At 35.1% G+C, this 15,398-nt stretch overlaps 1 protein-coding gene across 2 annotated transcripts in view; it reads left to right on the forward strand.

The window, feature by feature from the left end:
* Stag1 (stromal antigen 1) overlaps positions 1-15,398 on the forward strand; it is a 298,555-nt gene that overhangs the window by 109,382 nt on the left and 173,775 nt on the right. Inside the window, exon 4 of one of the 2 annotated variants that reach the window (XM_027414298.2) lies at positions 217-381. In XM_027414298.2, coding sequence (XP_027270099.1) covers positions 217-381 — 165 coding nt within the window. Of the gene's footprint in view, positions 1-216; positions 382-15,398 lie in introns of those variants that run through there. The other variant, XM_027414299.2, reaches the window with a different exon arrangement.

Consider the following 15,398-nt stretch of genomic DNA (forward strand, 5'->3'; position numbering starts at 1 on the left):
AAACTTTAATTTCCTATCTCTATGAACTTAAATTTGATGTCTGTCCTGTAAGGTTTTGATCATGAAAAATTTTAATAGTTTTGTTTTTGTTTAGTAATTGGTGTTTGACCTATAGTATTTCAAAACAGCTTTATAGGATCAAACAGTTTGAGATTATGTTTATATAAAACTGAAGTAAGTCTGCATTTAGTATAATTTTTCTTTCTTTTAATTCAGTCTACAAATAAGAAACCTCGAAAATCTCCAGGGGAGAAGAGCAGAATTGAAGCTGCTATTAGAGGAGTCGGTCGTGGAAGAGCTAATGGACACCCTCAACAAAATGGTGAAGGGGATCCTGTCACATTATTTGAGGTGGTGAAACTGGGGAAAAGTGCAATGCAGGTAATTTTTAAATGTTTTTATTTCTTGTATTAATCATTACAACCAGTAATCTATGCAAAATCTACTACTGTGTATATATTGTTACTTCATGTACATTGTGTGTCATTGTCTGTGTTTTTGATGGTGGATTTTGTACCCAGGGTCTTAGTGATTCTGATCATGTGCTCTACCACTTAGTTGCTCCTCTAATCTCTGTATAACTGGTATTTGTCTGTTTGGAGGTTTTTTTCAGTTTAGCTTACAAAGAACATTTTTGTTTATTTTTCGAGGTATTCTTTCAATTTTGCTAAACAAAATGACTTGAAGGAGATGTCCAAGAGAATTTCTGTTGCCTCAACACAGTTTGTTAACCTGACTTGATATGTGTGGATTTCAGAGTATTTGAAAGAAGAGTTGTGTCTGTGTCTCTGTCTGTCTGTCTGTCTGTCTGTCTGGTGTTTCTGTCTGTCTCCAAGCTTCAGGTCATGCTTGTACAATCAGCACTTTATGTATTGAGCCATCTTCTTAGTACAGAGTGATTAGTTAGTAATCTGTTTACTGGTTTTTATATTTCATTTATCAATAATGAATTGTTTGGTAACCTATGATTTTATTGATAACATCATTAAAAAGATAAACCAGAGTTATATTTTTACCATTCCTTTAGCATGTTGTTACATTATTTTTTACTGTTAAAATATATTAAGTATTTCTGCTTATCTCTTTACATTTATCATTTAAAAATGCAACAGGTGAAATTTTTTGCTTCATGGATATTTTCTTAATTAATTAATAAATACCATATTTCTTTCCAAAAATTTATCTTCTACACTTCATAAGAAGTATAGGAAATAAGAAAATGCACAAAAACCTGAAAATGTGTTTAGTTGAATATGCTGAGTATGGGATACAAATTTGAAATTCAGCCTTCTGGTGGCTAGACAGGAGGCTCACGAGATTGAGGGCAGCCTGTGCTTCATGGTGCAACTCTGCCAGAAGAACATAAATAACCCAGTAATATAAAAGAAATGTAGCCCAGCAGTGTTGGCTCACACCATTAATTCCAGCACTCGAGAGGCAGAGGCAGGTAGATCTCTGTGAGTTTGAGGCCAGTCTGGTCAACAAAGCCAGTTCCAGGACAGGCTCCAACACTACAGAGAAGCCCTGTCTCACCCGCCCCCCCAAATTGTTTGATAACTTAAATCAGTTTTATTTTAATTTGCATTTCTTTGATAACCAGTGATTAATGATAAGCTAAATCTTTAACTTCTCAGTTACTAACTTTAAAATGTGTTTTCAGTTTAAGTGCAAAAATCATTCAGATAATTGATGAAGTAAGTTACATTCAGGACCAACATAGTTTGTCATTAGTTTACCTTTTCTTTTTCATTTGTATTAGAGGAATTTACTTTTTATTGTCTTCTTTTTTTTTTTTTCTTGTATATTGATGTATACATTGATCTTTAAATTTGTGTGGGCAGGCAAAATTTTGCACAACAAAGGCCGAAGTCCCAGCTATCTATATCTATAGATAATTTTCTGTGTATTACGTATTTTAAAAACTAAGTGCCTTTCAGCCAGTAAGTTTGATCTTACATTCATCATCCTTTCAGTGAGAAATATTAACATGGTAGAAATACTGATTTTTAAAATATATTCTTCTCAGTTTTGGTTAGAAAAAATATATGAAAGTGAATTTCATAATTTTGGAATTTTGTATTTTTCATGTGAAACTTCATATTACATTAGTACATATTACAACTGTATAAGTATTCAGTATATATTATCATTTTTGTTGTCAAATTGGCTATGTGTACTAGTGTACACCTTTTTAAGGTTTTTTTTGTTTTGTTTTGTTTTGTATGTATGTGTGTATGTGTGTCTGTGGTACAGTGTGCACATGTAAGTACAGATGTCTAGAGGTTGTAATCCACCTGACATATATGCTGGGAACCAAGCACAAACACTCTTTACTGCTGAGCCATGTTTCTAGTCCTGTTATCATGTTTTAATACAGGTTCTGGAGATTGGAACCTTGGTTCTTTCATATGTATAGCATCCAGTTTATCAAATGACCTATCTCCTCAGTCACACAATACTTAATGTCATATGAGCAAAATCCTATTGTTATGTTTAACAAATTATTTACCAACGTAAGGTTTTGCATACCATTCTTACATCACTTTTTACCACATTTTCTGAATATGGATTGCTAGTCAGGACACCACAGTTTTAAGAATTTGATTTTAATATAACATTTCATATGTATATGTGTCTGTGTGTTTATATATATATATATTTTCCAACTTTTATTCACTATATTTTTAACTTTTTTATAATTTAGTACTCATTTTTCTTTACTCAGTATATTGAGATTATGGTACAAACTTTGGTCATTTTGTTTGTCATATTGCAACCTATTGATTGGATTTTTATTGTAGTTTTGCCGTCTGATCTTTCAAATTTATTTGTGTTTCACTCACACACTCTGGCCATTATTTTTTGAGCAAGTTTAATTTTGTTTGCATAATATATTATGCTCCTAAATGTGCTTTTGATCATTTTTATTATATCTCTAATATACTGAGTATACATTGGGATTGTTTCATAGTATTTCAAATTTTTGTTTGTGGTTCCTGAGACAAGATCATGCATATTTAAATGATTGACAAGGACGTTCTATTAACAATGACATAGTAATTTTGTTATTTGTTACCTACCCACTTCAAACCTAAAGTCATGATGAATTGTGCTATAGAGCGTATAAATGCCATGCATTGCTTGCACTTCTGTACTCAAAACCTGAGGCTGGATGAACATGAAATTAGAGCTATACTGTATCACAAACAAACATGTTGGGCTGAGGCAATACACATTGTCAGTGAGTTTGGAAACAGACTAAATGTGTATGTATTTTGTTTAGAAGGAAGCTATGTATTTTGTACAGAAGAATCCCACAAATGAACATAATTTGTGTTATGATAGAGAAGCACTTAATGGTAGCCAGGAACTTGACATTTGTGGGTTAAAATAATTTAAATTACTTCCTAAAAAATGAGAGTATACAGGTTTCTTTCAAAAGCAAGGTCCTTAGTATCCTTTTCAGCAGTGGAAACTCAAATGTTACTAATAGAAGCAGATTTGAATCTAAAATGTCTTTTTCATAGTCTCATTTTAGATTCAAATCTGCTTCTTTGGCTCATGTTAATGTTTTGGGGGGTTTTCGACCCTTAGAATGTAAGGCCTGGTTTGCCAAAGTTAATACCTGTTAGGTGAGACTTGAAGTTTCCGTCTTCTGGTTCCAGCTTGTTCTTCTGCTGTTTGATTTTAAGCATGTCTCTGGCTGTGGCTCCTTCTGCCGTGGACTCTTCTATGAAAGCTGTAATCTTCTGAAACTAAAAGCTAAAATAAATCTTTTTTCTCTCATCATGTTTCCTTTAGGATTCTTATAACCACAGTGAGAAAAATAATTCAGATAATCATGTATCTTAAGTTGTCTTTCAGTTTTCCTGTTAAATCTAGAATCCATATAATTATTAGTAAAAAAAAATTATCTAAATTCTCAAAAGAGTCTTACTTTTGACAGGATAGTGTATCTTAAAATTTCCTTTTAGGAAATCAAGTGATGAGGGAAGACACAGGACAGATATACTCCATGTAAACAGCACTTTAGATAAAGGTATGTTGTTTTAATGATGTCTGTGAAATTACCTATTTTACAGGAGGTCTAAAGTTATAGTGTATGCTTTAAGATTCTTGAATTTGAACAGAAGTAATCAAAACTATTAGCTAAATGTGGATGAAAAAATAAATGAGCATGTTTAAAAGGCTAGAGGGATAAAAGAAGAAATTATGTATAAATTAAAACAAAATAGGTGTAACATGATAAATAAAAGAACCAGAGGCTGATATTGGGGTTTAAGCTTCAAACTGAAGATCAGAGAAGCAAAGCAGCCAAGGCAATGTAATCTTACCTCTACCAAGATGAAATGGCAATCCTGTCTCCAGAAATCCTTAGGGTTGAAAGTTCAAACATCCTGTCTCCACCTCCTTATTTTATTCCTTTCTCTGCCCAGCCATATTACTCAATGTCTACACCTCCATAGTGCTGGGATTAAAAGTGTGTGATCCCAACTGCTAGGATCAAAGACATGAACTTTGTTACTCTTCACTCTTATGTAGGCTAGGGTGGCCTTGAACACAGAGAGATCCATCTGTCTATCTCCTGAGTCCTGGTTTTAAAGGTGTGTATGGCTGGCTTTGCATCCTGAACCCTCAAGCAAGCTTTATTAAAACATAAAAGTATTTTACCATAAATAGGGAGTAAATTAAACAAGGTTATAAAAAAGAGAGTCTTAAAAGCTGAAAATAATTGTTGAGTTTGAAATACATTATTCATGAAATTTGCTTTCCTGTGGGAAAATTGGACACTATTTAAATATTTAGTAATCTCCCCTTAGAGAGTCACTTAGAATATAGCTCAGAGAAGGCAAAAGAAAGGAGGATAAAAATAAGAAAATGCAAATTTATCTTGAGAGTACAAGGATGGTTTCATATTAGATAATCTTGTAATATAATACACCAAATAGTCATGTTACAGGAAAGTTACATACTATACATACTTATGGTCAAAATGAGATAAAAGGGGAACTTCTGTTCCCGGTAAATGTTACTTCCCTCAGTACCACAATTCTTAATGTATCCTTTTTATAGTGAAATATAGATGCATTCCCTGGACTGAGCATTGTCACTACTTACTGAATGAAGCCAGTGTCTTGAACCAACAATAATAAAAACCCAAACAAAATAGTAGAGCTTCGGTAGTTGAAAAGATGTAGATGTTTCCATATTTACAGAGGATACATATACTTGTATTGAAATTTCAAAAGAAACTTCTACAATGTTGGCAGTGTCAGAGTTCCTGGATAGAAAATTAATGTTAAAAAAATTTAGGTGAATGAGATGGATCACCTTGTACAAACTCCTAGCTGCCACTCCAGTTGAACCTAAATGAACCTCCAGAATCCACATGATAAAAGGACAAATTTGAATCCTGAAAGTTCTTTTCTGACTTAGCATGAGTAGTCCATGTTGTGTCATCAGTCTCCCCTCACCATAAAATTAAATAAGAAACCTGTAGTGTGTAGACAGAGTTTCTGTCCTAAATAAACACAGAGAAACTTATATTAAATATAAACTGTTTGGCTGATGGCTCAGGATTCTTACTGGCTAGCTCCCTCTTAATTATTAACCCATTTCTATTAATCTAAGCATTTCTACGTCATCTTATCTTACCAGAGAAGAGTCTAGCATGTTTCTCCTTCAGCAACTACATGGCCTCTCCCCTCGACTTCTCTCTGCATCCTCTTCCCAGAATTTAGCTCCGCCTATATTTCTTGCCTGGTTACTGACCAGTCAGTGTTTTATACATATAAACATATAAACTGAAGGACATCCCACATCAGCAGTGTTCTGTATAGCAACAGTGAGCTGTTAGCACAAGTGCCTTCGTCATATTTACATTTTTGTCAGTTTCTTTCCTGAAGCAATATAGATTATGATTTGTATGTATAGTAGTATTTGGGTCAAACACTAATAACTATTTTTGGTAGATCTGATGTATTCCTTTTTCTCAGTGGAAAGCCTGAAAAAGTACAGTTAGCTCTTAACAAATTTTTATTAAAGCCCATCTGTTGTTGTTTAGTAGTACAAATAAAAAATACTGATGTATTTTAGAAAGCCACTTTGTAAAAACCCTTCAATATTACAACAGTCAGAACATTCTATGGTCACAACCTGGTCTTTCTTAGCTACAAATTTTACTAGGGCATCTGCACAAGGAAAGAAAATGTCACCATTTTACCAAGTGAAAGCAGTAAGGTGACTTTGAAAGATAGAGTCTTGGTGATCCCTAGTTGTTTGACTTAGTTGTTTACTAAAATAATTTTTCTTTGATGTTGCTCTGTGAATATTTGAGAAACTTTAATTTGAACATTTCAAATTTATGGTTATTTTTGAGATGGTGTCTCAATAGCTCTGGCTGTCCTGGAATTCAGAGCAGCCTGGTGTCAAACTCAAGGAGGTTTGCCTGCCTCTGTCTCCCATGTGCTGCCATTAAAGGTGTGTGTCACAGTATCTGTGGGCCTTTTGACTTTTAAAATTTATGTCAGTAAACATTGTGAAATTTTGGTACATGTTAGCAGTAAATTTAATTGATTTTTTTTTTACCTTCAGTTTTTATGTGTTACTAACCATGTTAGATAATTTCCAGTAATTCATTAATAAAATTTCCATTTTATGTCCCGAGATGTCAACACTTGCACTTTTAATTCATTCACTTAATAAAATTTGCATGAAAACTAATTTTACTCTTTTTGGCTTTCTGTTGGTCACAAGGGATACAATTTGAACTAAACTTACCTGCCTAATATTCATGGATTTCCCAGTCTAAGTAAGAAAAAAATATTTATACTGATATCCATTTGCTGCAAAAAGAAATTTATGAGCATTAAGATCAGTAGTTCATTGTATTGGACAATTTCTCGTAATATGTAACCATCTCATATGAGTGTTAATGGTAGGTTTTGCATGCTTTCTTCTTTATAAGATAATTCAGGTATCCAGGTTTCTTCCAATTTCTGGCTCTTCCCAGTTTTAGAGGCTCCATGTTGTTTGGGAACAATTAGTGAAAGAAAAAAAAATATCTACTAAGATATCTTTTATTCCTTTTATTTCCTGTTATATGAGTTCTAATAGGTCTTACTAATAGGAATCAGAAATAGGGGGAAATGCTGTGACATCACAGAGAAGGAGAAAGCCAAAGCTACCTTTACCTCACACTGTCTTGCCAGAGGAAAAGAGAGGAGTTTCTGTTTCCTCCTGTCTATATTCCTTTCCCTTCCCAACTTCCTCTTTGTCTGTACAGACCTCCAGACCTCTATGGTTAGCTAGTGGCAAGCCCCACCCTCTGATGTTGAGGCATGCTTTGTTTGTGTAAATAAGATATCACCACATATTACCCTTTTTGTCTAAACCAAAGTCAAAACCAATATAAGAAAAACTTGTAATCACTCCACTTCAATAATGACAAATATCCATAACCCAATGAAAGACCAATAACTACCCATCCTACCTTTTGGGAATGTGGGCATCATGTTTTTAATTTGCTTCCTGCTGTTAGGGGGTGATGGCATCTTTAGGAAATCCTGAAAAGGAAAAATGGGTTACTTGTCAAGCTGTATCATTTGTTGTCCAGTCTCTGCATAACGGGAAAATGCAAAGCTTGTTTAAAATCCTGGCTAGAGTAGTCTGTGAAGCTGAATCACCTCAGCTGGCCACCTTGAAATAGTCCTGAGCAGTTAATAGTCCAAAGCCAATCTTTAGTTGGAGTTGTTACACTTAATGATGTTATCATAGTCCTGGTGGAATTATTGTTGTTTGGCCCCATCCACTTTTGGGAGACTTCAAAGGTTTCAGTTAGGTGTGGTTATGGTTCACTGCAAAGAACTCAGAGGGTCTCAAATTAGAAATCATATATAGGGGGTGCTGGAGAGATGGCTCAGAGATTAAGAGCACTGGCTGTTCTTCCAGAGGTCCTGAGTTCAATTCCCAGCAACCACGTGGTGGCTCACAACCATCTATAATGAGATCTGGTGCCCTCTTCTGGCATGCAGGCATACATGGAGGCAGAATATTGTATACGTAATAAATAAATAAATCTTAAAAAAAAAAGAAATCATATATAGGAAAGTAGATGAAAGCTTTTTCTAGAATTAATACTTTATATGCCCATTAATATCATAATAAACCTTTAAAAAACACATATATATTAATCTTATACAATTTTATATAAATATAATATTTATGTCTTAAGAAACACTGTTAAAAGTCAATATAAAATCAAGGGATTATGAGATTAATGGCAATTCAATAGTCCTTAAATGTTTGGTTTTCTTCTGTTCCATATCAAGTGGCTCTTCCGACATGAGACAGAGATTTTTGGCTTTTCTTTAACAAGAATGCTTGGGTTTAGAGGAGAGAGCCACACTCCAGCTCCAAAACCAACTTTAATCTTTAATTGCACTGGGATTACAAAGTACCATTTGCATTGTATGACTGTAAAAAGCAAAAACAAACATTGGGGAAGATTTATGAAATTTTATCCTGTTGGAAATATGATATACCAACAGGCCAATTTGCACCCTTTCTTGGGATGATTTTTCTGGACGATTTGTCCTTTTTCCTCAGATGTCCCATTTGTCCAGTGTTCCCTACATTTCTTAGCTGAATCCCTTTATTCTCCTGCAAAGACAAAATAATAACCTTCCCTAACCCTAAATTTTGGGGAGGTGCTCCTTTGGCCAGTTATATCTGATCAGATGAAAAGCATTTGTTAGTTTTATAGGTTAGCTTAGATTAAACAGCCATGCTGCTTGATGAAAATCATTTTTTCTAATTAAGAGGTGTCTTGTTCAAATCAAATCTTTATCAATTTTGATGGTATTCATGTCTTTTTTTCAACTTTGGAAACAAGCAAAACCTCTTCCCCAATTTAAAAGATTGGTGGAGTGTTTATCTGAGTATTCCATTGCTGCAATAAATCATGTCCCTACAAATTCATTGCAATATTAGCAACATATGGCTTTAATATTCCTCTCTGTCCTTCTGGTCCTCTATATTTGAGCCATCTTGTGCTCTGTTTTACCTGAGATAAAGTTCCCATCCCTAAAAATTGAATATTTACCTCCTGAAGGGGCCAATTTGGATGCCAAGATTCTTATGATATAATTGTTACGTCAGCACCTGTGTCTACTAGTCCTTCAATGATAATGTCATTTATTTGTACTTTTAATTTTGGTCTCCGCTCATTTATAGAAGTTTGTCAATATACTCACTTTTTTGTTCTCTCTTTTGTAGCTCTTCTATCATACAGAACAGTCTAATTTCTTACAATAGATATTAGGGTTTTTTTTTCCTTTTTTAAAATTTAAATTAGAAACAAGCTTGTTCTATGTGTCAATCCAAGTTCTTCCTCCGTCCCCTCTTCCCCTGCCCCCCTCTGCCATCCCCTTTCTGCTCCACAGAGAGGGTGAGGCCTTCCCTGGAGGATCTTCAAAGGCTGTCATATAATTTGGAGCAGGACCTAGGCCCTCCCCCATGTGTTTAGGCTGAGAAAGTAAACCTGTATATGGAATTGGCTCCCAAAGTCCATTTGTACACTAGGGATAAATACCAATCCACTGCCAGAGGCCCCGTAGATTGTCCAGACTGCTTAATGACACCCACATTCGGCGTGTCTGTGTCAGTCCTAGTCCTATGCTGGTTTCCCAGCTATCAGTCTGGGGTCCATGAGTTCACCCTTGTTCAGGTCAGCTGTTTCTGTGGGTTTCTCCAGCCTGGTCTTGACCCCTTTGCTCATCACTCCTCCCTCTCTGCAACTGGATTCCAGGAGTTCAGCTCAGTGTTTAGTTATGGGTGTCTGCTTCTGCTATGTCCCCCTTTTTATTTCTGATTTTGTTGATTTGCATGTTCTTGCTCTGTCTCTGGGGTGAGTTTGCTTCTTTTTGTTCTAGAGCTTTCAGTTGTGCTGTTCATTTTCTAGTGTGACTATTCTCCAGTTTCTTCATGTGGGCACTTAGTGCTATGAACTTTCCTCTTGGTACTGCTTTCAAAGTGTCCCATAACTTTGGGTATGTTGTGTCTTCATTTTCATTGAATTCTAGAATGTCTTTAATTTCTTTCTTTGCTTCTTCCTTGACGCAGGGATGATGCAGTTGCCTGTTGTTCAATTTTCATGAGTTTGAGGGTTTCTGCAATTTGTGTTGCTGTTGAATTCTAACTCTAAAGAATGGTGGTCTGATAAGATGTACAGGGGTTATTCCAATTTTTTCATACCTTTTGAGGTTTGCTGTGTTGCTGAGTATGTGGTCGATTTTAAGGAAGGTTCCATGTGGCGCTGAGAAGGTATATTCTTTTGTGTTTGGATGGAATGTTCTGTAGATGTCTGTTAAACCTAATTGGGTCATAACTTCTGTTAGTAATCTGGGCCAGCTTCTGTGGTCTCTTAGTGTTTATAGAATATCTATCCAAGACCTTCTGGCTTTCAGAGTTTCCATGGAGAAGTCAGGTGTAATTGTGATAGGTTTGCCTTTATATGTTACTTGGCCTTTTTCCTCTGCTACTTTTAATATTCTTTCTTTATTCTGTATGTTTGGTATTTTGATTATTATGTAGCGAGGAGACTTTCTTTTGTGGTCCACTCTATTTGGTGTTTTGTTAGCTTCTTGTACTTTTATTGACATGTTTTTCTTTAGGTCGGGAAAGTTTTTCCTATGATTTTGTTGAATATGTTTTCTGTACCTGTGAGTTGGTTTTCTTCACCTTCTTCTATACCTATTATTTTTCATTTTGGCCTTTTCACAGTGTCCTATATTTCCTGGATATTTTGTGTTAGGGTTTTGTTTGACTTAAGATTTTCTTTGGCCGATGACTCTACTTCTCCTAGTGTGTCTTCATGACCTGAGATTCTCTCTTCCATCTCTTGTATTTTGTTGATTATTCTTGCATTTGTAGTTCCTGGTAGTTTACTGAACTTTTCTAATTCCAGCATTCTCTTAGACTGTGGTGGGTTTTGTTTGTTTGTTTGTTTGTTTGTTTATTGTCTCTATTTCAGCTTTGCAACCTTGCACTGCCTGAAACCGGCAGGGGAGGGAGGAGGAGGGAGAGAGAAAAAAAAAAGCTGGCTGTCTGAAAAAAATGCACACAGGATTTTTAAGAATAAACACGTCTGGTGGGTACAGCCTGAGGGCAAAGCCTCCTGAGTTTGGAGGGCAGCTGAATGAAGACTATTTCGAAAAGCTACAACCAAAAAATCCCACACTCCCTCAAAGACTTGGGGAACAAACAAAGGAAAACCTCTCCAATTTGGCAGGGACTTCACAGAGGGAGTTCCACCTGAAGCTCATGCCTGGGCCTCTGTCTTCAAAGTGGCTTTTCTGTGAATCTGTAGCTTAACATTGGGTGCTGATCTGCAACTTATGTTCTAATAGATCTTAATAAAAGTCCAGAGTAAGATATAGGGGAAAATGCTGAGAGATCAGAGAGAAGGAGCAAGCCAAAGCCACCTTATCTTACTACATTCCCAGCTGTTTCCTCCTGTCTGTCTGTACAGACCTTCAGACCTATATGGTTAGCTAGTGGCAAGCTCCACCCTTTGGTGTTCAGACATGCTTCATTTGTATAAACAAGGTATCACCAGAGTTTCCGTTCCATTGATAGGAACTTAATATTTTTTAGTGGACATAGAAATGTAGTTTTTGTCTATATATTTACTTCCTTGCTTTAATGTATGCTACAAAAAAGAATATACATTTGCCATACTATAGTTATTTTCAAAGTAATCAGATAATATATGTAGTAATATCTTTTGTTTTACTTCTTTAAAAACAGGAAATTACAAAAGCTTCTTATTACTCGTAGGTTAAAAGTGATCACTATGTTTAAGTTAAATAGAACTGGAAACATGAAGAATTAGGACCTCAAATTAGCAATTTTCTGAGAACTAGTGATATGCTGGGTGATAGAGAATGTAACATTTGCAAGGCCCTGTCTTTGATAAGTTAAACAAATAATAACTTTTTTCACCCTTTTTTCAATTACATCAAAAAGCTACCTACCTTTTTTTCTGATTTCACCCTTTACTAACCACATTGCTGCTGTTATATTTTGTATCCTTGCTAATTTCAAGCCTTAAAATAACTTGTGAGTTTTTCCCGTTATTTTCCCCAAGTTATTTTGTATCACATTGCAAGTAGATGTTCTTGGGTAGAACAAGTGAGTAAAGAATTGTTACTTTTTGTGTCTAATAGCCATATAATGTGTATGCAGTTATGATTGTTTATATCCATACTGCTTTTATTCTACTTAATATTTTTAAGAAAAATAAACCTTTATTATATGCATATAAACATTCTTATTGTTTGTAGATTTTTAAATATCTAAAATACTGTGCTCTAGTTTCATTTAAAGGAAGAACCCAAGTATTTTTGCTTCTGTCTAAAGTGCTATTTTATATATTAACAGGAAGAATTGCAGTAGAAAAATTCCACATTAAATGAGGTGTAGTAGCACATGCTTTTAGTCCAAGCAGCAGAAAGATTATGAGCATGAGAATTTTGCATTTAAGGAAAGACTGAGCTACGGACATCATTTATGAGATTCTGCCTTAAAAATAAAAATAAATACATGGACAAATTAAACAAATATCACACAAATAAATCCACATTCATGTATAAGTGAGGTTTCTTTATGTTGAATATGCTGACTATGTTCTTACTTCATATATTTACCTTTTATCATAATAAAGCAAAACTCTTCATGAAAAAAGTTTATTTCTATGCTGCTAAAACAAACTGAACTTGTGTCTAAATGATTTCTTACTATCTACACTTTTTAGCCCTAGTCTTTGATCTAGTTCTACAAAGAGTCTTCTCTCTTGGTAGTGAAAAATCTTTGAACCTAGTACATGGTTACTTAACCTGGAGTCAATATTAAATTCTGGAGAACATGAACATTGAAATACTGTAGAAAAATTGGAAAATGATTTTAAGAAAAGAGAGGAAAATTGATCTTGAATATTTAAAAGGCTTCTTAGTGTCGCTTAAGATTTAATTTGTAATCTTATGAATTAACAGACCTTTTGATTTTCTTCCTGCAGTTTAACAACACACATTTACGAAATTACAATTTACAATCCAACAAGAAGAACGCAATTTTAGATTGTGATTGATGCGAAGAACAATTTTGAATAGCTTTAGATCTTAGACTGTCTTGGTTTACTTGAGACATGACAAAATGTACAGTCTTATTTGGTATGCAGTACTGTTAGAAAGTATTTAAAGATAGCCTGTGTTTTAGCATCTTTGGATTAGAACATAAATGAATTTTAATGTGTAGCACAAAGGTCAATTTGTTACCTGAACACTGCAAACCTCTAATTGGATAAAAGAAGCCATAAGAATCCCCAGAGACAGTGTCTGTCACTACAGGAAAGTGTAGATACTTCTTTTTAACAATATCTAACACCCCTAATGGATGTAACTCTTTAGAGGAAGATAGACTGTATGAACACGGAGTAGTTTGGAGGAAGCCAAGGGATTTGTTCTCCGTTTTTCAAAGTTGTATTTGTGAATTTGCCTGGATCTAAAAACTGTGAGAAAGTATAACTCTTGACTCTGTCTCCTTAAATCAGGTTTGTAACTATCAGGATATAATTTTAGCTGTAGAATAAATCAAGTAGTACATTAATATAGTGGCCAGGCATTTTGTTCCAAGTGGTATTGGTTATTCCCTGCTGCAGGATAAGATACTCCAGTTATCACAGTGTCCAAGCTACAATTCACACATAATGTGTCCACTTTGTCTTTGAAGGTAGAGTGTTGCTACTGGATCTGTGTTACCATGAGATGCCATTGTCTATGTTGAAAAGTGGGAACTGTTCTTAATGAGCACATCTTTTATACATGTGCTTGCCTTACAAAGAAGGATAGCCACTGAATTTTATAAAGATGTAGAAGTCTATTTAGTTCACTAGTTCACTTCCAAGGCTTCTAGGCTGCCTTTTGGAGCATTCTAGAGTAAAGGTATGCTTTTTTCATGTGATACATGAAATAAACAATTCTTAACTCAAAAACCTCTTAACTCTGAAATCATTGCATTCTGCATCAATATCATAACCATTAAATGTATACTCATCTCCAGCTACACAAACTAATGCATTCATTTAGAATCTCTAGTGAGTACACCAGTAGTAATGAATTTGCCTAATAGAATAGTATTTCCACTCTGCTCAAGTATTCTTAAAATCTATTCCTACTTTTTTTAAATGAGTTGAGGTATATTATTTTAAAAAATGAGTTGAGTAAATGGGAAATTTACCTTGGATAGCTCATTCTAATTGCTGAATTTTAATGAATGAGAGGCTTAATTATAAGATAAGGGGCAATGAATTACAGGAGTGGGTTTTCTTCACAATAGGAATGTACTTTTCTTTTCTGTCCTTAAGGTGGTTTTTCTAGATGTGTGATGCCATTAGATACATACTGAGAGTAGGGAGTTTTGAAAGACTCATGATATGGAGCTCCTTTTATAATGAAACAAAGAGGTCATCCCAGTTGGCCAAGTTGGTCTCAGCCTGTCTCCTGGCTAGTTTTCAGTCAACTTGAAATAAGCTAGAATCATGAGAAAATGCCTCCATAAGATTGGGCTGTAAGCAAGCCTGTGCTTTTCTTAATTAGTGATTGATTGGTTGGGCCCAACCCATGTGGGTGGTGTTGTCCCTGGACTGGTAGGCCTAGGTTCCATAAGAAAGCAGATTGAGCAAAGCATGTTAAGCATGTCAGTAGATAGTAGCCCCTCTCCATGGCCTCTTCATCAGCTCCTGTCTCCATGTTCCTGCAGTGTTTGAATTCCTGTCATGGTTTCCCTCAATGATGGAATACAACGTGGAAATATAAACTAAATAAACCCCCTTTCCTCCTCAACTTACTTTTGGTCGTAGTATTTCATTGCAGCAATAGAAACCTTAAGATTATCCTGTTGTGGCTAGCTTTGTGGTTTCGTTGGTTGTTTTTGTTTTTTCAGACATGTTTTCTCTGTATAGTTTTGGCTGCTCTGGAACTCACTCTCTAGGCCAGACTGGCCTCAAACTCAAGAGATCTGCCTGCCTCTGCCTCCCAAGTGCTGAGATTAAAGGAATGCACCATCACTCCCAGCTTAATCTTGTGGGTTTTTGTTTGTTTTCTGTTTGTAGTGGTCACATGATGTCCTGTAATACTTCCCTGAGTTTTTGTTAATTTTTAGGCATTGTATAGTATATTTCTCGCTAAATGCTCTCATTTCCATCCTTCAATGTAAACAGATTAAAGAAAAATATCTGGTTTTCATATTCCAGCTGAAACTGGGCTGTTTCCCATGCTTATGAAAGGAAAGAAAATCTCTGGCTGTCTGGTCAAGAGCAGACATGGACACTACCTGTTCCT

This window comes from Cricetulus griseus, chromosome 4 (genome assembly GCF_003668045.3).
Source record: "Cricetulus griseus strain 17A/GY chromosome 4, alternate assembly CriGri-PICRH-1.0, whole genome shotgun sequence".
In the NCBI taxonomy this organism is placed as follows: Eukaryota; Metazoa; Chordata; class Mammalia; order Rodentia; family Cricetidae; genus Cricetulus; species Cricetulus griseus.